Here is a 19,183-nt window from a genome sequence, read left to right as displayed (position 1 = left end):
AAATAGATTATCTAGTAGTACAGCTATCTGTTATTTTTGACTGAGTATGTTCATGTTAAGCTCGAAGTATTGAAACAAAAGAAAGGCAGTGCACCATCTATACAAGTTCCCAGTAGGGCACTGGCTTGGGGCTTTTTGCACCCTTATACAGTCAAAACAAAGACGCAAGTCAAGTCAACTTGCTGGATTGCGTAGATACCCTGATGTATATCACCCATCACCTCTCTCCACGACACCGTCAGACCAGACATGTAAGAATGCTAGCTTTGAACCATTAAGCCAGGGCCTTTCCATCTGTCGACGTCGCTTCCGGGTGGAGTTTAAACCCCCCAATGCATCCGCGCTGAAAGAGCCCGTCGGGATCATACTCCCCCGCAACCCTTCGCAGGAGCCGCAGGTTCTCCTCACCATACCCTTCCAACGGCCGCTGCCATTTCTCACAATAGTTCAAGAAGCGATACGGATGGCCGGTACCCTTGGCATTCGCGACCGCGTCGATCTTCTCAATGATTCCGCGCGTCACCGAGCCGACATAGGCGTCATCCTGCGACGAAGCCCAAGTAAAAGACAGACTGACGATGATCAGAGGCGTGTCCGTACTCTCATGAATACCCAGCATATTAGGATCGCCCTTGGCCGTCCACGACGGCAGCAGCGGCTGCATGACCAGGTTGAAGTACACGCCCTTCATCCTGCGCATGGCGCCCATCGCCTCGTCGAAAACCTCCCGGACGGCCAGCATGGTCGCCAGATCGTTGTGGATGGTCGTCGTCCCGAATGAGTTCCGCTGGCCGATGAAACCCGTGTGGAGCATCTCCTTGATGGCCGAGGAGGCTGTCCGCACGCAGGGCGTGCTCCCGAACCGCCACAGACGCGAAAACCCCGACTGCTGCCAGAAGACAGGCCATTTCTTGGGCTGCTCGGGCGGTTTCGTGTACGTTAGATGTTGGGCTATCACGCGCAAGCGGAGGGACTGCACGTATGTGTAGCAGGTGATGGCGCCGGCGGCGAAGAGGTCGACCTGGCCGGCATTGCGGTGCGGATCGACGCGTTGGACGCTGTCGTGCAGAGCGCGCAACGCCTTGGTGATCTCGAAGCCTGGGGCCCAGATAAAGCCCGCCCATAGAGGCGTGCAGGGGAAGCAGCGCATGGTGAATCGAGTGACGATTCCGAAGTTGTTCGCGCCGCCTTTCAGGGCCCGCCAGAGGTCGGGATGCGAGGTCGCTGTGGCGGTGACGATCTCTCCAGAGGCTAGCACCACGTCGTAGGAGAAGACATTGGAACAGGCTAGGCCGTACTGCGGTGTGTAGAAGGAGATGCCCCCTAAATTACATCAGCGAGGTGAACGGGTTTGGCTTCAGGTAGTATAGTGTCAAAGCCTCGTACCTCCCAAGGTAAACCCGGCCACGCCGACCACGTTGCTTCGACCCCCGACTACCCCCAGACCCATTGGGTCCAAGACGTCCAAGACATCGATCCAGCGACATCCGGCCCCAATGGTGACGCTCTCCCGGTCCTCCGCGACAGTCACCTCGCGCAGGTGGGTGAGGTCAATCAGCACGCCGCCGTGGGCACTGGCACTGCTCGCCACGGGAGACTGGCCTCCGCCGCGCACGGCGAAGAGCACATCCTCGGTCTCGCTGCAGCTGCGGGATTGTTGCTGTTGCTGTTGTTGTCGATGGTCGTATTCCTCCTTGATGATGTGGACGGCCGTGGCGACCTCGTCCGCGGTGCGCGGTTGCACAATGGCAGCTTGCACGACGTCGCGCGCCTGGCCGGAGAAGTAGGCGTTGATCGATTCGCGGAACTGCTCACCGTCGCGATGGAGCAGCAGCACCCTCTGCGGCAGGGCGGCCTCGAGTTTCTGGCTCAGCGGATGGGGCACCGGGGGAGGACTATCGTTGGCAGCCGTCACGGGCGGATTTGAGGATGAGAGAGGATTGCGGAAATGGCGTATCCACCAGACTCCCAGGATGAGGGCGGTTGCGATCCCCACGGAGGAAAGCAGAGAGGCCATGGTGATGGTGATGGGGTTGGTGAGTTGGGCAGGCCAGCCCTAACTGCCCCGGGCGAGGGGCGACATCCCCCCCTTTAAATTCCGGAGAAAGCGTTTCCACGATCTGATGGAGCCACCCCTGGAAATATGGGCTAGATCCTTTTTAAACGAACTGACCGATCATGAGGCTGAGAAGCAAGATGCGGGACCCACAGGGTAAGCAATATACCGCAGTGGACAGGTGGCTGTGTTGGGTCCGGGATGCAGGCTACCAGCTTAGCACAACAACAGGCTTTACCTTTACTAAATGAAGCCTAATGAGCACAGATGGGCATTGATCAGACATCTAATCATCCCCTCCCGGAATATCTTCACGATATAGATCAATTTAAAATTCCAAGCCCAGGATAGAGAATATCGACATAAATATTGGACATAGATACTGTTCACCTGTCCGCGCGACCTCTCCACTCCACAACCCGAACAATCCAATCCCGCACCAGAGCCTCAAAAACCCCCGTCTCATCAACCGGAAGCCCATGCGTCCCACGATCCAGAACCACATAGGTAGATCGCGGATAAAGCTCCAGCAAGCGAAGGCTATCTCGATAGCCCACACTCTCATCCTGCCTCCCACACACAATAAGCGTCGGGGCCAAGAAGAACTGCGCACCTCCATCGTCCAACACCGAAGACGACAACCGATATCGATCCGGATCTGCCCGAATCGGATCCAACACCGTACTGTCTGCTGCGTTCATCGCCGGAAGGTAAACATCCTTATATTTTGCCTTCAAAGTATCAATATACCCGGGCGTTTGCACGAGTACATTCCCAAGAAGTATCCTATCTTCAGCTGATAACTTCGACATGAGCTGATCATCTGCAACCAACGGCTTGAACAGGTCACGATCACGCATGATATTCATTGGCTCGATCAGCGGTACGCGCAATAAGAGCCCGTCGACCTGCGAGATATATTTCTGTGCTATCGCGCGGGCTAGGTATCCGCCACATGATGAGCCGATAATTAAGAATCGCGACGTCCCGAGACGGGAATCAACGAATTGCACCAGGCGATGGTATATCTCGTCCAGATCGTGGACGTTATCCGCAGGCGTGGTGCCCATGCCCGGAAGGTCCACGTAGATCCGGCGGAGGTCTGGTGTTTTAGTGAATATCGGCTCGAAGTCTACCTCCTCGACTTTTCCTGCCATTTCCCATCCGTGGATGATTAGGACGGGGAGGCCTTCGCCGATTTCATGGGCGGAGAGAAGGGAGGCCATGTTTTCGGGGGGTTGATGGTTGGATGAATATGTAAGGAGCAGGGATTGGAATAATTAATTACGGGGGATATATTTTTGGATCGAAGTCCCGCCATCGAAGTGCTGACAAAGCGGTGGTATCTTCTAATCCTAATAGAGTATAATCTGCTCTACAAGCGAGATTGGCGGGGGTGATATGTTAGTGCTTTTTGCGCGACTTAGTACGAGGTAGATAGATCGAGAGACACACTGTTGCGTACGATAATCCGCTAAGGCACTATAAAGCATATCCGGCACACATCCAAGACTCCAACCCCAACACCTCTAATTACAACCTACTCAACACCATCTCCTGATAATCAATTGTATGCAACCCCCCCCTCCCAACCTTCAGCCTATCCAAATTGATCTCAGGCTTCATCACATCCCTCACCCCCGACTTCACCCTCCTCTGGCCCCCCAGCAACGCCCCCAAATTCCGCATCGTGCTATACACCACCCCCTGAAACTTCGCATCCTCATACACCTTATTATCCTTCGGCCCGTCATAATTATACTGAATATCGGACCCCTTCGACTTCAAACCCGCGCCTTTCCAATTGCCCATAATCGACGGATAGGACGAAATGCACCTCAGATACCTGGTACTGCAGAGCCGGCCTAGCATGACGTCGAAAATGACGCTTTCGCCCGCCGGCATGCTCTCGTCGGAGGGGGAGACCGATACCGCGGCGAGGATCTTCTGCGCGGCGTGGAAGGACACCGCGTACGCGTTGGAGCATACGGCCATGCCCGAGCTGCAGATGAGTCGGTTGTGTTTGATGCTGTCGACTAGTTCGTGGATGGCCGGCCCGACGAAGTACTGGGGTCGGCTGTACCCTGGGATCGAGGTCGGGTCTTTGTTGATGATGTAGAATGGGTCGTTGGGTTGGCATTTCATGCCGCAGTGCCCGAGCCAGAGGATGTCCCATTCCTCGCCGTAGGGGGAGTCTTGAAGGGTGGGTTTGAGGCTGTTGCTGATGTCGCTGCTGCTTTGCACGGCGCGCGCGCCTAGGGCGAATTCGTGCAGTTGGTTCTTGAGCGTTACGTCCCAGTCGACGTCGTCTTCGAGGATTAGGGCGCTGGATGTTCGGTCTGAGATGATTCTGGGTGGTTGTTAGGTTGGGATGGGGGTGGGTTTGTGGGTGGAAGGGAAAACTTACTTCTGGATGGCGTTGATGTGGGCGCGCCAGCTGCCGATTTCCCCATCGAGCATTCGTGGTCGTCCTTCTTCGTCGAAGCGCTGGGGGAAGGGGGTTAGCTTCATGGAATTGGAGAGGAGAGAGGGAACGCACAGGTGGGTAGGCCTTCGGACTCATATCGTCCGAGGAGACGCCGTCGATCCAGTCCACGCGGAACTGCGTGACTGAGGAGCCTAGGACCATGGCATCGCGCTTATCTGTCCTGCTGGGGAGGTTGATGCAGAATACTTTCTCGAACTGTGGCTACCGTTAGCATGAACACTGGGTTTTATGCGATGGTGGAAACTCACGCCGAGGGTTTCATTGCCGATCGCCTTTAGACTGAGGTCGTTTGATAGTTGAGCACCATATCGGGTCTCCGGGAGGAAAAGCAGGGTACACCACAGCACAGTAAGCACTGCTGATGTGAGCCCCGCGTAGAGGAACTGTCTGTGTCGAGTGCGCAGGAATGCCAGGACAGCCTCAGATGAGAGCCTGGACTCGTGTATATCGAGGACGGTCATGGTGGAGATCGGACGTTTCAACTCGAGAGGGTGAAAGAAGACACAACCGGAAGAGAAGGCGCAGACCACCTCGTGTGGGATCTTGGATGGCAACCTGCCATGGCTGGGGGGATGCAATGCCATGCATGCGGGGAGAACCACCGCCGGCGGCTAATCGGGCCTCATCATTCGCTGCCCCCGACTAGGGCCCCGGTCACACTAGGCGTTGGTCACGGCGTCGGATGCACACTCATCACGTTGTGCGGCGTAGTCAAGCACTCAAGTGGGCTTGTTCTCTCCATGCCGGTCGCATGTCGTGGGTTTGATTGCTGGGCTGCTGCGCGGGGTTCTTTAGTCTTTACCCGAAGAATGCTGTTTCTCCGATGATCCTGGGGTTTCGGGTTCGAGGTTACTGCGTTCCTTAGGCATGGGTGGATATGATATATGCTTTAAAGAACATAGTTTGAAAGTGAAACTTTCTCGAAAGACAGAAGTCGGAAATGTGGCATTTTCTGGGTAGGTGTGGCTGGACTTCAGATTGGCCAACTGGTGATGAAAGCGAGGTTACCTGGGGGGGGGTGCCCCATGGAGGTATAATATTTATTCCGGACCAACTATCAAGACCAGTAGGTGAATGGGTAATTTAATACAGCAGAAATGATCATATGTTGAAGAATCCCCCGCTTCCCTTTTTAAACAGGCAACCACTGTGAATGAACATCAGATTTGTTGGAGGTGGGGAAACAAAACGAAGCTTAATAATGAAGAAACACAACATATGTGGCGGAAGTAGTGTATAGTATCTCTCTCCACGGTGGATGCCAAAGCTCCACCGATAGAAGGAAGGCCTCAGGTAAAGATTCAATATTATCAGTGCCACAGGAAACCGCCATGCTGACAGTAACTCTGATGGCCTCTCTTGCTCGGAGCAGCTCGTGGCAGCGATTTGGAAAGAATCCCTCTCTCTATCTAGTCCTAGCTCTTGAGTTCCTTCAGTACAAGCAGCATCAAGATGATTTCCAACCCAAAGGAATGTCTCTTGACAGATTAGAATATTAACATGACGGGCGGAATACTTACATGCATGGCGTCCGTTGCTGAGAGCCGCGGACGACTCGAGAAGGCTTTTCAATTACCAGAAATACAATTTTGAGAGACCCCGTGAATAATCCTCGAAGAAGACCAACGGAATATCGCTCGGGGAGGGATTTTTGAAGTGTATTCCCAAGCGTCTTGTGCATTGAAAGAGAAGGAGGTTAAACCTCATTTTACAGTTTACTCCGGGTCGCTACTTACCTTACCACCCTGTAATCAGATATCCAGCGTACCTATACCATACAAGGTAGTTTATTTGATAGTTTTACATAAATGAACATACAAAAGTGTACAGAAATCAATCCGACACGAAACAGACTTGCGAGAAAAAAAGTAAGGAAAGAATGAAAGGAAAAAAGAAAAACAGAAAGAAAAGGCAATGAAGAAGACAGCTCAAGTACACTTAACAAAACGCTTATCTCCCTGATTACTGGCCAGCACCTCTTCATGGATCATAACACCGCAGAAGATGAGCTCATCGTCGTCCCCCTCCATATACACCACTCGCATCGGGGTCTTAGGGTTGTAACCAACCGCGTTCTTCTTCTTGTCCTTTGTCCACGCCTTCGTCGTGGAGGATGTCCAGTAGATCGGGTACTCCTTCAGTTTACTTTCCTCACTCCTCGGCTGCGCGTCGCATTCGGCGACCTCCCAGTCGATTCCGTCTATGTTCTGGAACGTATGGGGGTAGCCGCTCTTGCCTTTGGTGTAGCCCGCGGCCTTGGCTTGTGCCTCGGCGGTTGTCTCTTGGACGGTGAACCTGTTTCCGCTCTCGTTGGTTGTTGGGGTGCAGGTTAGGAGCTGTGGGGTTGATGTCTGGGTCAGTCCACAGTTGAGGGAAAGGGGAAATTGGGGGGAGGGTATAGGGTCACTCACCACGCGCTTTGCAAGGTGGTTGATGACGTCGATGTCATTGGTACCAACGGCCTCCTTGTCTTCCCTCTTCTTCTTGGTGAACCCGGCTGGGGATGACCCGAGAGCGTTTCCAAATGTCTCTCTTTCGGTGAACTTGCTGCCGATGTCTCGGGTTTGGGTGTCAAGTACTTCGGCTGCGAAGACCGGGGAGACGGCAATGGCGAGGGCGAGGATTGTCTTGAGCTGCATCTTGATTGACTGATTGATTCAAGAAACGAATGAATGATGCTCGATTTAACAATTGAACGACTGACTGAATGAAATATGAGGTTAATGAACGAATGACTCTATGAGCTTGGCTGTGTCGGAAATAATCTGAAATGCAGAGGTTTTACACCCGGCTTTATAGCTTTTGATACCTCCCATGTTGATCAATCTAGACGAGTCGCTATACTGCGGGTACCATGCGATGGGGCCCTATACTCTATTCTTGAAATCGAGACAATGTAACTGAGACGCAAAATATCAGCACTACACAGCACTGTCGCCAATAAGATATGTATTTCCTCTGTTGGGTATGATCGAAAAAAGCCCGGAAGAGGGGAAACACTTGATGACAGGGGCCTCATATTGCTTAACCCACGGGCCAAACCCGTGCCTATCCCCATTGTTCTGCCATTCCATTGGGGAGGCTTCCCACCGTTCTGCCACATGCGGATCCGATCCTGGCAGGCCAAGGCTGGGGGCGATGCTTGGAATGCTTGACTCTCTGGACTCTGTAGGGCTTGCGGAGTTGTTCGGTAGGGCCGATGCGATGCGTATAGGCGCGTATCCATCGTTGGGGGCGGTTTCGCCGCCGTAGCCCACACTCATGGGGACGATCTACAAACAACAAAGAGGATCTGGCGGATGATCTCGGTCCTGAGTTTGACCTGCTGCCATTGGCCCTGTCATCATAAGTTTGGACCCCAGGCAGGGGTCGGGTGCGGCGCGGCAGCATCCGGAGTCCCCGTTTGACAGAAGGGGCGGGAATTAGTGCTTATCCGCCCTTCCTCTGCCTCTTTTCCCCATTCACTCTCCTCCCTCTTTCTAGGAGCCACCATCCTCACAGCAAAACACAACACAGCACAACCAGAACACCAAAATGACAGAAGAAGTAGTATTCGACACCCCCCTCTCTCTGAACCTCTACGAGGATTTCGACGACGACGAAGACCTATGGTACAAAGGGATATTAGTGTCGCTGGTCACCGGAGACGTAACACCAACCCAAGCGGCCATCGACATCGACACATACATCACCCAGCTCGCAAACCAGCGCTATGAAGCCTACCAAGAGTACCAAGAGCTGCACCCCGGCCAAACGCCGACCGACGAGGAAGAAAGAGATCGAGTTTCGGGACCGAACCCCAGAGGAGACGTCGAGATGCTGATCCAGTGGGCTGCCAGACTGTGTTCGGCGTTTCCTCCCAGCCATGCCGGCCAAGAACGTATTATCTCCTTTCTGGAAGCATTGAGAGATCTGCCGAGACATAAGGTCCTGAATGTGGTGTTCCCGCGGGAGGAGGGAGATGGGATGTATACGGCGATGGAATTGTGGCCGCTGCGGGGGAGATGGTTGTCGCTGCAGCAGGAGTTTCGGTACATAGAAGATGGTATGGTTGAAAAAAGAAGCTTTGCCTTTGTGTGGAGTGCCCATGCACTGGATAGACCACCACGTTTATCAGAACAATGCTGATTGAATTTGTTAGAAGTCATATACCGCACATATCGTGCAAAGCAGCCGCCCCCGAGCGAGCCAGACCTGCGTTGGCGCAACTTCCAGTCTGCAATTGCGCGCATCACTGCCTTGGATCTGATCAACTGCGACTTTATGTGTTCGCTGGGGTTGATCATACCGTCTCATTCCTGGTATCCCGATTTGGAGGATGGCAATGCGGAGGGATTCAACTGGGTAGCGGGGCAGGTCATTGCTGCTGTACAGTGGCTTTTAAGGCCTGAGGTGGGGCGGTATGTTTACCAGCAGTGTAGAAATGCCGACACGGTAGCCAGTGATGATAGGAGAGTAATTTGGAGCTTGGAGAAATGGGGGCAGTGGAAGGAGCAGCTTGCGCGTGTGGGGGAAGAGCAGAGGTTCGGGGTACATGCTCGAGAGCTTGCCAAGTTGGCCTGTCAACGGATGGCTCTTTATGAAAGGGGTGATGCAGTAGAATTATGAAATTGGTAGGAGAATGGTATTCGGACTACGAGCAAGGTGGCTTGGGGATGTGTCTGTTTCAATACCACCATGTTCCGACTCGCATGGGCGTATTGCTGCTGGGTGTATAAGTTGTTGGAAGGATTAAAAAGGCTCTGCAGATAAAGGCGCTAGGTAGTAGGTTGTCTGTGTATTGAATTATATATTACCATCATACAACATTAACAGTAGCTGACTGTTGAGAAGGAATTGCTTCTGGTGTTGGCCCCTAGGAATTATTTTGGTCAACCCCTCAGTCAATATCCGGAACTGTATGAAGTGACATAGACCTAATTTTAGTATAATAATAGGGCATTTTGGCTGTGTGTCTCACAGCTTGCTATAATGATTGTATGAATTGCCGCATATCGCGCCTCCAGATATAATGGTGATCTGCAATTATTGATGTAAGTTTGCTTTCAAGCAAACAATTACGGCCAATCAGAAGTCACTTTCCCCGCATTTTGCAGAGCATTTTATCCTCGAGGCGCTTCGTTTAATCTGCCATGATAACCTTTTGCCATGTATACCCTGGCAATAAGTGGGTCGCAGATGGAAGGAGGGGATGGATAGCTAGTTGGCTGGGACTAAGACACACTCCAAACTTTTTAGACTTGCCCATGTAAACAACCGGTTTTACTATATGTAAACTTTTGCTGGTTGATATTGATGGCTAGAAAGTCACATGCTATGGGTGGACTGAAATTTAACAAATTGCCCCCCTGAGTAGAAGTTGTACTTCTAGGTACCTGCCGACAGGGTTAAATACTACTCCTTCCTATCCATGTCTGGTACCTTCCTGCTTTACAACCCACACTGTCACACGTCTGTATACAACATATATTAATATGGGGCCTCTGTATTAAAATACCAGTATTATACTAGTATATATCAAGACTTCCCGATGGGGGTATCGACATGAATAGGAGAGAATATATACAGTGAACAGCATGTTGCAAACATTATCACGGCAATAAATTTATAGAGCGGGTTGGCAAGCTTAGGGTTGGCCCTTCGCTTAAAACACCTATCTGCCAATCACCGTCCACCTCGTGAATGCCCAATATGATCCTTCCTGGGTCTCCCGGGCCACCTGTGGCATAAGTCGTCCTAGCTCCAGACCTACCGAGGTGTTCTGCGATTTCTGCCATCTTGAACCCGATACTCTGGCGTCTCTTTATGTAGCGCCTCCTGGGGCCTTTCCCATGCCAGGGTATCGAGAGGAGGCACGGGACCCTTCACCATTGCAGGACGACGAACTGCTAGTACAGGTGAAAGCTTTTGGTCTGACATTCCGCGACCATCTCATAGTGTCAGGCCAGATCGATCAGCTCGATCTAGGCATCGAATGTGATGGGGTGGCTCAAAAGGCGGGTGCAAAGCCGGGATTCCAACCGGGAGACAGGGTATGTCTTATTGGTACGCAGTTGGCACGTACACAGGTGCGTGTGAAAGCCAGCAATGCCGTCTCGATCCCCACGGATATGACCTTCACGGAGGGCGCTGCACTGCCCACTTCCCTTTGGGTAGCCTACCACGCTATGTATCAGGTAGCAAGAGTCGAAGAAAGAGAAACTGTGTTGATCCACCAGGCGTCCAGCAGCGTTGGTCAGATGATGATCCAGCTGGCGATCAATCGAGGTGCACGTGTTCTGGCGACTGCAAGCACAACCTCGAAGAGAGAGTTTATCCGCAATAAGTTCGGCATTCCATCGAACTACATATTGGCGATTGATGAACCTTTGTTCCGCAGGAAATTATATGAGTTGACTGATGGACAAGGCGTGGATGTAGTGATCGGTTCCCTGGCTAGTCCCAGTTATTTCGACTTCTCTGAGTGTCTTTCACATTGCGGTCGCATCGTCGATATCAGCCTGGAAGTGCCACGAGGCTCAGCCAACGCCATTCCTCGCAAGCAGGTTAAAAGCATGTCTCACACTTCCTTCAACGTGTCAGACATTCTCCAGAGGAAGCCGGATTTCGTTCATCGGTGCTTTAAGAAAGCGGTCAAATGCTACCTCGAAGAAAATATCAAGCCGCCGCAGCCTCTAAGGACATTCCAAGCCGGGGATGTTGAGGAGGCATTCCGAAGTTTTCGGGACCCGGAGAGGGCCGGAAAGCGCGTCGTCGAATTGACAGAAGGGACGGCCTTTGACGTATGTTCCCCTGATTATCCCCCGCCGCGTGGAAACTGTGCTAATGGTTTTCAGGTGGACTGTGTGACTAAGCCTCTTTACACCTTTCCGGCCAACGCCTCCTATATCATTGCAGGGGGGCTTGGGGGGCTCGGTCGAAGCTTTGCGCGATGGATGGCAAGCAGAGGGGCGCGCTATCCGATCCTTCTGTCCCGCTCAGGCGTCAAGACATCCGCATCTCAGGAGCTCGTGGATGATTGGGAAGCACAAGTTGTATGCGTTGCGACGCCCAAGGTGGATATCAGTGATCTCGCACGCTTAAAGGAGACGATTGACAATCTCACGAAAACGATGCCCCCGATACGAGGATGCATTCAAGCGATGGTGGCTCTGCGGGTAAGTTAACACTTAACACACCATGTCACAGCCAGCAGTACAAGTTCGAAGATGACTGGGTCGTGGAATCTCCACCGGGCCCTTCCGGAAGATCTGGACTTCTTCGTACTCCTGGCCTCGCTCAACGGGATCTTCGGAAGTCGAGCACAGGCCAACTATGCAGCCGGAAACACCTTCAAGGATGCGCTTGCTCACTACCGGCTGGCTCGCGGACAAAAGGCCGTCTCCATCGACCTTGGTCTAATGGTGGCTGAAGGTGTCGTTGCGGAGAGCGAGTTCCTGTTGGCCTCGATGCGTCGAATTGGACATCTCATGGAAATCGCACAGGAAGAGCTGATTGCCCTGATCGATTACTACTGTAATCCTAATTTACCGTTGCTCTCGGTTGACGATGCACAGGTTCTCGTTGGAATTGAAATGCCCTGTGCAGTGATGGCAAAGGGGATAGACCTGCACCATTCAATTCGGAGGCCGATCTTCAGTCATTTGTTTCGAATGGGGACACCCGGATCTTCGGGCGATCCAAACCGGACTAACGCCGTGGATATGGATCTTCCTGCCACATTGAAGGCGGCGCCCTCGCAGGATGAGGCGGCTACCCTTGTCAGCGAGTGGGCCTCTGCAAAGGTCGGCCAAGTTTTGGGGCTGCCAGCATCCGATATTGAACCAAGTAAGCCAATCCACACTTATGGGATTGATTCACTGGTCGCTGTTGATTTGAAGAACTGGTTTGAGAGGGAGATCGGTGCAAGTCTCACGGTTTTTGATCTGATGGGAAATGCCCCATTGCGGCAGCTGAGTGCACTGGCGGCACTAAATAGTCGGTATCGCGGGTAGACCCCGCGAGATGAACTGAAATGTACTCCGATATTTTCTCTGCTCTCCATCACCTTATGGCCTGATAGCTTCCGCAGAAGTTCAGTAACCAATTTCCATCATGCGGACAGTTGTCCGAGCTTTCCGCGTGTGGAGTTGCGGTGAGACATGCGCCCTAATCGCATCATGGATGATGACGTTGGCGCATGTGTGCATACGAGAAGCATGCTTCCACATCACTGTACTCTATACAACAGCAAGTTTGTTCCGTGGCCTTGAACATTACAACCATCGCCGTACCGATCACGACAAACGCAGGTACCTGACTAACTCCTTGGTAAAATGGGCATTATTGTGCTCAGTACAAACGAGACCTATGAACGTGGACAATGAACGATGGAGTACTGTGCTCCGCAGTCCCCGGGATTTGCTTTTTGTGCCGTTTCGGCCATGTCCCACCAGTGCAAGTCCAGACCAGGCACGGAGATCGACAGCATCTTGGGGCGGGTGATTTTCGGCACGGAGGTGGATCCGTAAGCACCACGAGGCCTTCTCGAATTCTTCCCGGCCCGTTGTCGGGTCCGGCGCAGAAAAAAACCTTATCTGCAGCCATCAAAGCCACCCGAGTGCGACCCCTGGAGGCTGAGGCACTTAGAGTTGGAGGAAAGCTTCTCTCCAGGAATCAGCAAGCAAGTGCGCCGTAGTGTGCGGTACAGGATTAGGTATTTGTGTGGCAAGGAGGAGAGCAGCAACGCGTTCCAGCCTCGGCTCACTGGGTTGCCCGACCCTGACGGGCTCTTCGTACGCGGGTTTGCCTCGGAAAATTTCCTCCTGAAAGGTGGACCGGGTGGATCAGGAATGCCGTAAACTGAAACTAACCCCGTTGACGGCAAACGTTCCCTGGGTTGCCCTCCAGGCCCCGTCAACAGTCTCTTCAACAGATTCGCCCGGTTTCCACCAGCATAACATTAATAATGCTAAAATTTCGATGCTGCCGTGAGCCGTTTCGGCTGCCTCGGCATCACTAAGCATGATTAATCAATGGCAGAAAGAACTGGGTCTTTATATAAGGTGCGGTTATCCCACTTCGATCTGGGTCCGTCCATCTTTTCTTTTTGAATACTCATCATATTTTCAACTCCGTTCAAAATGAGCAGCATTACATACGATGTGTTCCGTGGCTCTGCCGAGGGTCGGATTGTCCAGGGCCAGACGACGCAGACCCTTGGGCACAATGAAGTCTTCATTGAGACCACCCACTCCGGTCTCTGCGGTACCGACGAGCACTATCTCAAGGCTGGCCAGGTGCTCGGCCACGAAGGTGTCGGAATTGTGAAGTCCCTCGGACCCGGTGTCACCGCCGTCAAGGTTGGAGATCGCGTGGGATTCGGGTACACCCACAGCATCTGCACTGCTTGCAACAACTGTGCTACTGGTACTACTCCACCCCATTGACGTCCTCTTGCAATGCAGCCAAACCGAACAGTCTAATGCGTTCGCAGGTTGGGACCAGTACTGTGAGAACCAGAAGCAGTACGGATTCCACGACTTGGATAACGGCTCCTTCAGCTATGGCGCCGTCTGGGACGCCAACTGCGTCTACCCCATCCCAGAGGGTTATGATTCCGCCAACGCCGCCCCTCTCATGTGCGCCGGTGCGACGGTCTGGACCGTCCTGACCGAGTATGGCCTCCGCTCGACGGATCGCGTGGCGATCATGGGCATCGGTGGTCTTGGCCACGTTGCCATCAAGCTGGCTGCCGCGATGGGATGCCATGTTGTCGTTTTGTCCAGCTCTGAGTCCAAGCGCCAGGAGGCCATGGACTTCGGAGCCTCCGAGTTCCACGTCTTCCGGTCCGGAGGTCCCGCCCCTGAGGGTTTCAAGCCGGTCAAGCACCTGCTGCTTTGTGGAAGCGCCGGTGTCGACTATCCCTCGTGAGTCCTCCCTGTGCCTTGTGTCATGCCTGCGGTGTAAAGGGCGACCTATAGCTAACGCGCATGTCAGTCTCCTGCCCCTGATGGCCACCCACGGAACCATCTACCCCCTGACGGTGGCTTTTGAGCCTGCTCGCGTGCCCATGCTGAGCCTCGTGTGGAGGGGCGTCAGCATCCAGGGTTCTCTGGTCGCTTCCCGTCAGAGCATCCGCAGTCTTCTCGAGTTCGCGGCCCGCAAGAACATCACCCCCACGATCATGAAGTTCCCCCTCAACGCGGCGGGCATCGAGGAGGCCATGCAGACGCTCCGGGAAGGCAAGATGAGATACCGCGGAGTGTTGGTGAAGGAGTAAAGGATGATTCAAGATACCAGATCGATAGCAATAATAATGACGATGATGAGATGACGCCGATGATCAGACCAGCTTGTGTGGTGGCCCACTCGCACTAGACCAACCTGGGCCTAGTAGCCTTGCCCCACGTAAACGCCCCGCCCCGATCGGGTTAGCCCCCCGGACTCTCCCCGAGCTGCCCCGGCAAACAGCGCAAACACGCCAAGTGTCACGTGGTACTGACCATTCGCCTTGTTACAGTGCCTCAGGCTGCGAGTTTCCAGATTCATACCCTCGTAATGGGAACATGTTGCAAATGTGACTATTCCAAGAGATCTATGACCTTGAAACAACCAGTACTTGCTAGATTGTAGGGCCGATATATGTCTATCTTAGACATGTGTGTGAAAGATCTGGCACCGAACATCATGGTACTAACGTGGAATGTTACCTCCGGACAACAAGGACAAATAATTGAAAGCAACCAGGATTATATGTATCTGACTAGATCGGCCATTCTCCTATGCCAGGAAAATACCTTTGCCCGGTGCGGTTCTAACAGCTCAAAAAGACCACTCGGACAAAAAGGTGTCCAGACACCCAAGTAGGTGGGGTTGTGACATGTTGTGACTGGCTGGATTTGGGGGCCAGACAGGGTTGTGGTTATGCAACTAGGCCAGCCTTGCTTCTCCACGCACCATGCAGTTCTTTGTTCTCCAGTGCTGGCTAGGTTCAAAGGGGTCACTACAGCAGCTTGCTAAGCCTCTATCATCCAATCTGGTTCTGTTCTGTCCAATCCCAGTAAATTATACTTAACTGCCCACTTCTTCCAACTGCGCCACATTGGAGAGCCAGTAGATAATCGCCCCGGTTGATAAACCCACCGACAACCCCCCAAAATCACCTGGCAGGCTTGAGAGTTTCCAACCTCGCCATCATCTTTACCCTCCATTTGTGTGCTCTCGAAAAAATCGCCTCCCGAAACTACAATCACCATGGCATCATCCAAGCCCGTGATTCTCCTGATCCCCGGGGCCTGGCACTGTCCCGCCTCGTACCAAGGACTAGTGGGTCTTCTCCAGTCCTCTGGACACGAAGTCCATGTGCACGATCTGCCCTCGATGAACGGCTCTCGGCCACCAACGGCAGACCTCGAGACTGACACGGCTGAATTTCGCGAACACACCAAGCGTCTTGCCGAAGCCGGCCGGTCTGTTGTCGTCATCGTCCATTCTTATAGTGGCCAAGTCGCGAGCAATGCCCTTCATGGTCTTGGATTCGACCAACTTGCTGGAAAGGGGGGGGTTGTCCGTATCATTTCTCTGTGCGCCTTCACGGTTCGTGAAGGCGTCAGCATGATCGACGTGGTGGAGCGATTTGGCCATGGAAACCTCATGCCGCTGGCATTTGATTTCGCGGACGATAAAACCGTTCTCAGCCAGAGCCCAAAGGCTCTCCTCGTCACCCCAGCCCCGAACATCGATGATGCGGAGGTGGAGAAACACATCTCCTCCTTTTCCCGGTGGAACGGCAACTGCATGTATCAGCCACTCACTACCACGCGTGTGGCCTGGAGGGACATTCCGGTCACCTATGTCTACGCCACTGGGGACATGACGGTTCCGTTCGAATACCAGAGGTGGATGGTGGAGACCATGCGGGGCGAGGGCGCGGAGGTTGAGACTTTCGAACTGGAATCGGGACATTCGCCTGCTTTCACAAACACTCGGGAGGTGGTGGAGATTATTAACACGGTCATGGCGCGGTATTAGTAAAACTGTGCAAGACTGTCAATGAGGATACCTCGCCTGCGTGTGTTTCTTTTCCATATAGATAGAGGGACTGAGGGTTGGTACACTGGGGGTTGAAATTGAGATATTTGCCAGAGAGTCCAGACTGCAAGGAGAAGTGAAATATGATAAACCTTTTCAACGTTTTTTTTTTTTTTTTTGGTCCGCGTTTCTTGGAAGATGGTTGATTTGAAGCCATTGGGGTCAGTAGACGGCTGACTCGATCATAGCAAGACAGGCAAGAATACTCCTCCGCAGAATCCGGCGAGGAGTGGTGAAAGGGCATGGCGGGCAGCCTCATCCGGACGCCGGCGCGTCACCGGGACGATGGCGTGATTAGCGCGTACTGACCTGTCACTCCCCAGCCTCCAGCCTCCTCCCTCCCCCTCATTCCCTCCCAGCCTTCCACTCCCCCCCCCCACACCAACCATACGTTCTCATCCATCATATCATCCATCATCAACACCTCGATCTCAATGCCCGAGGAGGACGTCCACCGGCCGCTCCTGGCCGAGACCCGGAGCACGGACTCCGCGTCGGAATCCAGCTCCACCCCAGATGGGCGCTTCACCCGGAATCTCGGCGCCATCGAGGCCTTCGCCATCGTCATCAGCATTGTGATCGGGAGCGGCATCTTCACCTCACCCGGCTCGATCGACACGAATGTGCCCTCGCCGGGAGTCGCGTTGCTGGTGTGGCTGGTGGGCGGCATTCTGGCCTGGACGGGCGCCAGCACCATGGTCGAGCTGGGCACGGCCATCCCAGGCGAAGGTGGGTTTACTCGACTCATTCATTCACCGTGCCTGTTGCGTACTGACCATCTCCCGTAGGAGGCGTGCAGCCCTATCTCCGGTACATCTTCGGCGATGTGTTTGGCTTCCTCGCCGCCTGGACCTGGATCATCGCCGTCATGCCCGCCACGCTGGCCATCCTGAGCATTGTCTTCGTCGAGAGCCTCTTCTCCGCGGCAGGCGTGACCGATCAGGCAGGGAGTATCTCCCACAAACTGCTGTCCGTTCTGGTGCTGCTGGCGATCGGGCTGGCCAACTCCATCAGCACGAAGGCCAGCACCCGCCTCAACGGCTTCTCCGTCACCACCAAGTTCCTCGCCATTGCGGGCATTGTCCTCGCGGGCCTGGTGGTGGTGATCCTGCAGGTGTCGGGGATCAACCGCCATGCTGGGCCAAAGGACTGGTTGAACCATCCGTGGTTTGGGCCCAGGAACACCTGGACTCCCGATGGGACGGAGGTCGACTGGAACTCTATCCGGGGGTGGGAGTCGCTCGGGTACTACTCGGCCGCCCTCTACGGTGCCCTCTGGGCCTATTCGGGCTGGGATAAGGTACGTCCATCGGATAGATGCGTGTTCAGGGTCCGCGTGCTAAGATGCGAACGTGTTGGCAGGCGATCTACATCAGCGCCGAACTGTCCTCCCCTGCCCGACAGCTTCCGCTGGCCATCAACACCGCCGTCCCCATCATCATTATCTGTTTCCTCGCCGCCAATGCAGCGTACTATGTCCTTCTCCCGTGGAAGATCGTTTCGATGACCGACAGCGTCGCTGTGGTGAGTATTCTGACCCCCCCCCCCCCCCCCCCCTTCTGTTATAATCTCCCCTAACGACATCCCAGACTGCCATCACTCACCTCCTCGGCCCAGCCTGCGGAGTACTCGCAGCCATACTGATCTGCCTCGTCGTGGCCGGCTCCCTGCTGGGTAACTCTTTCGTCGCCGGTCGCATGATTGTCGCTGCGTCCAAGATGGACTGGTTCCCCCGGTTCCTAGGCGTGCTCGGCTACCTGGGGATGCCTCCTGACCCGGAGCCCCCCACCCCTACGACGCCACGGTCGGATGCGCCCATCAACGCGACCATCCTGGCGACCTTGCTTCCCATCCCCTATCTCCTGTTCGGAAACTTCCGCGCCCTTCTCACCTTCAACGGTCTGGGCGAATATTCCTTCTTCTTCCTGACGGTCCTGGGCGCCATCATCCTTCGGTTCCGGCAGCCGGAGCTGCGTCGGCCGTACAAGCCGTTTATTGGCATCCCGGCCACGTTTGCCCTCGTGAGTGGGTTTGTGGTCGTGAGAGGAGCCGTCTTTGCGCCGCTGCAGGCCGTGGTTCTCGTCTCGCTGTGGGTGGTCGGGGTAGGGTTTTATTACCTTCGGAGGAAGTGGGCGGAGAGACGTGGATAGAGATCGGGAACTGGGGGCATCGATTTACTTCTTGCACGCTGGGAGTATCCCCAGAGCGTTGGAGGTTGGTATCATCCAATTAAACCAGAATCAGATGTCAGTTCACTCCTTTTATCCTTTAGAAATCATTCACCCGTACAGCTTGCTACTACGTACGAATCGGTGACAGACGCTCAAAACCAGCCAGCTGAACAACTCATCAGCTTCAATCCCCCTATAGAAATTACCTCCGTCTCACATACACCAACGCAGGAATCCTTGGAACTGAAACCGTAATTAATAGCGATTGCACATCAGCATACCCCACTGAACGTCAGAGGCCAAGAACCGCCCGTTAGTCCCACAGTTTAGGGCCACCTCTGTCTACCTGTTTTGACGCGCAAGAACAACGCAAGATTTAATGTCCCACCGAAAGTA

The 19,183-nt window shown here is 53.8% G+C and overlaps 9 protein-coding genes across 9 annotated transcripts; 5 read left to right on the top strand and 4 right to left on the bottom strand.

Moving 5' to 3' along the window:
* Window positions 1-20: 20 nt before the first annotated feature.
* Window positions 21-2,065, bottom strand: BO70DRAFT_24613 (FAD-binding oxidoreductase). The gene is made up of 2 exons (XM_025538810.1): window positions 1,387-2,065; window positions 21-1,323 (listed from the first exon to the last, which is right to left on the bottom strand). Exons 1-2 carry the CDS (start codon window positions 2,015-2,017, stop codon window positions 275-277), a joined length of 1,680 nt encoding a protein of 559 aa, XP_025399841.1. The 5' UTR covers window positions 2,018-2,065; the 3' UTR covers window positions 21-274.
* A 318-nt stretch (window positions 2,066-2,383) lies between these two features.
* BO70DRAFT_361514 (alpha/beta fold hydrolase) lies at window positions 2,384-3,305 on the bottom strand. The gene has a single exon (XM_025543059.1). The coding sequence runs from the start codon at window positions 3,280-3,282 to the stop codon at window positions 2,443-2,445; it is 840 nt and encodes a 279-aa protein (XP_025399840.1). The 5' UTR covers window positions 3,283-3,305; the 3' UTR covers window positions 2,384-2,442.
* A 284-nt stretch (window positions 3,306-3,589) lies between these two features.
* BO70DRAFT_335383 (LPS glycosyltransferase) lies at window positions 3,590-5,079 on the bottom strand (the record flags this gene model as incomplete). The annotated part of the gene is made up of 4 exons (XM_025541057.1): window positions 4,793-5,079; window positions 4,596-4,739; window positions 4,464-4,543; window positions 3,590-4,406 (listed from the first exon to the last, which is right to left on the bottom strand). Exons 1-4 carry the CDS (start codon window positions 5,003-5,005, stop codon window positions 3,590-3,592), a joined length of 1,254 nt encoding a protein of 417 aa, XP_025399839.1. The 5' UTR covers window positions 5,006-5,079.
* Window positions 5,080-6,472: 1,393 nt separating this feature from the next.
* BO70DRAFT_395841 (uncharacterized protein) lies at window positions 6,473-7,183 on the bottom strand (the record flags this gene model as incomplete). The annotated part of the gene is made up of 2 exons (XM_025546570.1): window positions 6,473-6,880; window positions 6,956-7,183. 2 exons carry the CDS (start codon window positions 7,181-7,183, stop codon window positions 6,473-6,475), a joined length of 636 nt encoding a protein of 211 aa, XP_025399838.1.
* Window positions 7,184-8,029: 846 nt separating this feature from the next.
* BO70DRAFT_361513 (uncharacterized protein) lies at window positions 8,030-9,269 on the top strand. Its single transcript, XM_025543058.1, has 2 exons — window positions 8,030-8,589; window positions 8,686-9,269. The coding sequence occupies exons 1-2, from the start codon at window positions 8,079-8,081 to the stop codon at window positions 9,150-9,152; spliced, it is 978 nt and encodes a 325-aa protein (XP_025399837.1). The 5' UTR covers window positions 8,030-8,078; the 3' UTR covers window positions 9,153-9,269.
* A 1,385-nt stretch (window positions 9,270-10,654) lies between these two features.
* On the top strand, window positions 10,655-12,523 carry BO70DRAFT_313687 (KR-domain-containing protein; the record flags this gene model as incomplete). Its single annotated transcript, XM_025540253.1, has 3 exons — window positions 10,655-11,326; window positions 11,381-11,514; window positions 11,737-12,523. Coding segments are annotated over 3 exons (1,593 nt in total), but the record flags the coding sequence as incomplete, so codon positions are not given.
* A 1,143-nt stretch (window positions 12,524-13,666) lies between these two features.
* On the top strand, window positions 13,667-14,829 carry BO70DRAFT_335376 (NAD(P)-dependent alcohol dehydrogenase; the record flags this gene model as incomplete). The annotated part of the gene is made up of 3 exons (XM_025541056.1): window positions 13,667-13,952; window positions 14,020-14,452; window positions 14,523-14,829. 3 exons carry the CDS (start codon window positions 13,667-13,669, stop codon window positions 14,803-14,805), a joined length of 1,002 nt encoding a protein of 333 aa, XP_025399835.1. The 3' UTR covers window positions 14,806-14,829.
* Window positions 14,830-15,400: 571 nt separating this feature from the next.
* BO70DRAFT_361510 (alpha/beta hydrolase) lies at window positions 15,401-16,735 on the top strand. Its single transcript, XM_025543057.1, has 2 exons — window positions 15,401-16,561; window positions 16,709-16,735. Exon 1 carries the CDS (start codon window positions 15,780-15,782, stop codon window positions 16,554-16,556), a length of 777 nt encoding a protein of 258 aa, XP_025399834.1. The 5' UTR covers window positions 15,401-15,779; the 3' UTR covers window positions 16,557-16,561; window positions 16,709-16,735.
* Window positions 16,736-17,050: 315 nt separating this feature from the next.
* BO70DRAFT_290521 (amino acid transporter) lies at window positions 17,051-18,766 on the top strand (the record flags this gene model as incomplete). The annotated part of the gene is made up of 4 exons (XM_025539353.1): window positions 17,051-17,345; window positions 17,405-17,946; window positions 17,979-18,140; window positions 18,206-18,766. 4 exons carry the CDS (start codon window positions 17,051-17,053, stop codon window positions 18,764-18,766), a joined length of 1,560 nt encoding a protein of 519 aa, XP_025399833.1.
* Between the last annotated feature and the right edge of the window lie 417 nt (window positions 18,767-19,183).

Source organism: Aspergillus heteromorphus, assembly GCF_003184545.1.
Source record: "Aspergillus heteromorphus CBS 117.55 chromosome Unknown BO70scaffold_10, whole genome shotgun sequence".
NCBI classification, from domain to species: domain Eukaryota; kingdom Fungi; phylum Ascomycota; class Eurotiomycetes; order Eurotiales; family Aspergillaceae; genus Aspergillus; species Aspergillus heteromorphus.
The sequence above is the reverse complement of the archived record's forward strand: the minus strand, read 5'-3'. Positions and strand labels throughout refer to the sequence as shown.

Bases quoted from the DNA above. Each gene is read 5' to 3' on its own strand.
- BO70DRAFT_24613 (XM_025538810.1), bottom strand. From the start codon at position 2,017: ATGGCCTCTCTGCTTTCCTCCGTGGGGATCGCAACCGCCCTCATCCTG. The intron at 1,324-1,386 runs GTACGAGGCTTT...GATGTAATTTAG, and splicing joins GGCCGGGTTTACCTTGGGAG to GGGGCATCTCCTTCTACACA.
- BO70DRAFT_361514 (XM_025543059.1), bottom strand. From the start codon at position 3,282: ATGGCCTCCCTTCTCTCCGCCCATGAAATCGGCGAAGGCCTCCCCGTC.
- BO70DRAFT_361513 (XM_025543058.1), top strand. From the start codon at position 8,079: ATGACAGAAGAAGTAGTATTCGACACCCCCCTCTCTCTGAACCTCTAC. The intron at 8,590-8,685 runs GTATGGTTGAAA...TGAATTTGTTAG, and splicing joins GTTTCGGTACATAGAAGATG to AAGTCATATACCGCACATAT.
- BO70DRAFT_361510 (XM_025543057.1), top strand. From the start codon at position 15,780: ATGGCATCATCCAAGCCCGTGATTCTCCTGATCCCCGGGGCCTGGCAC.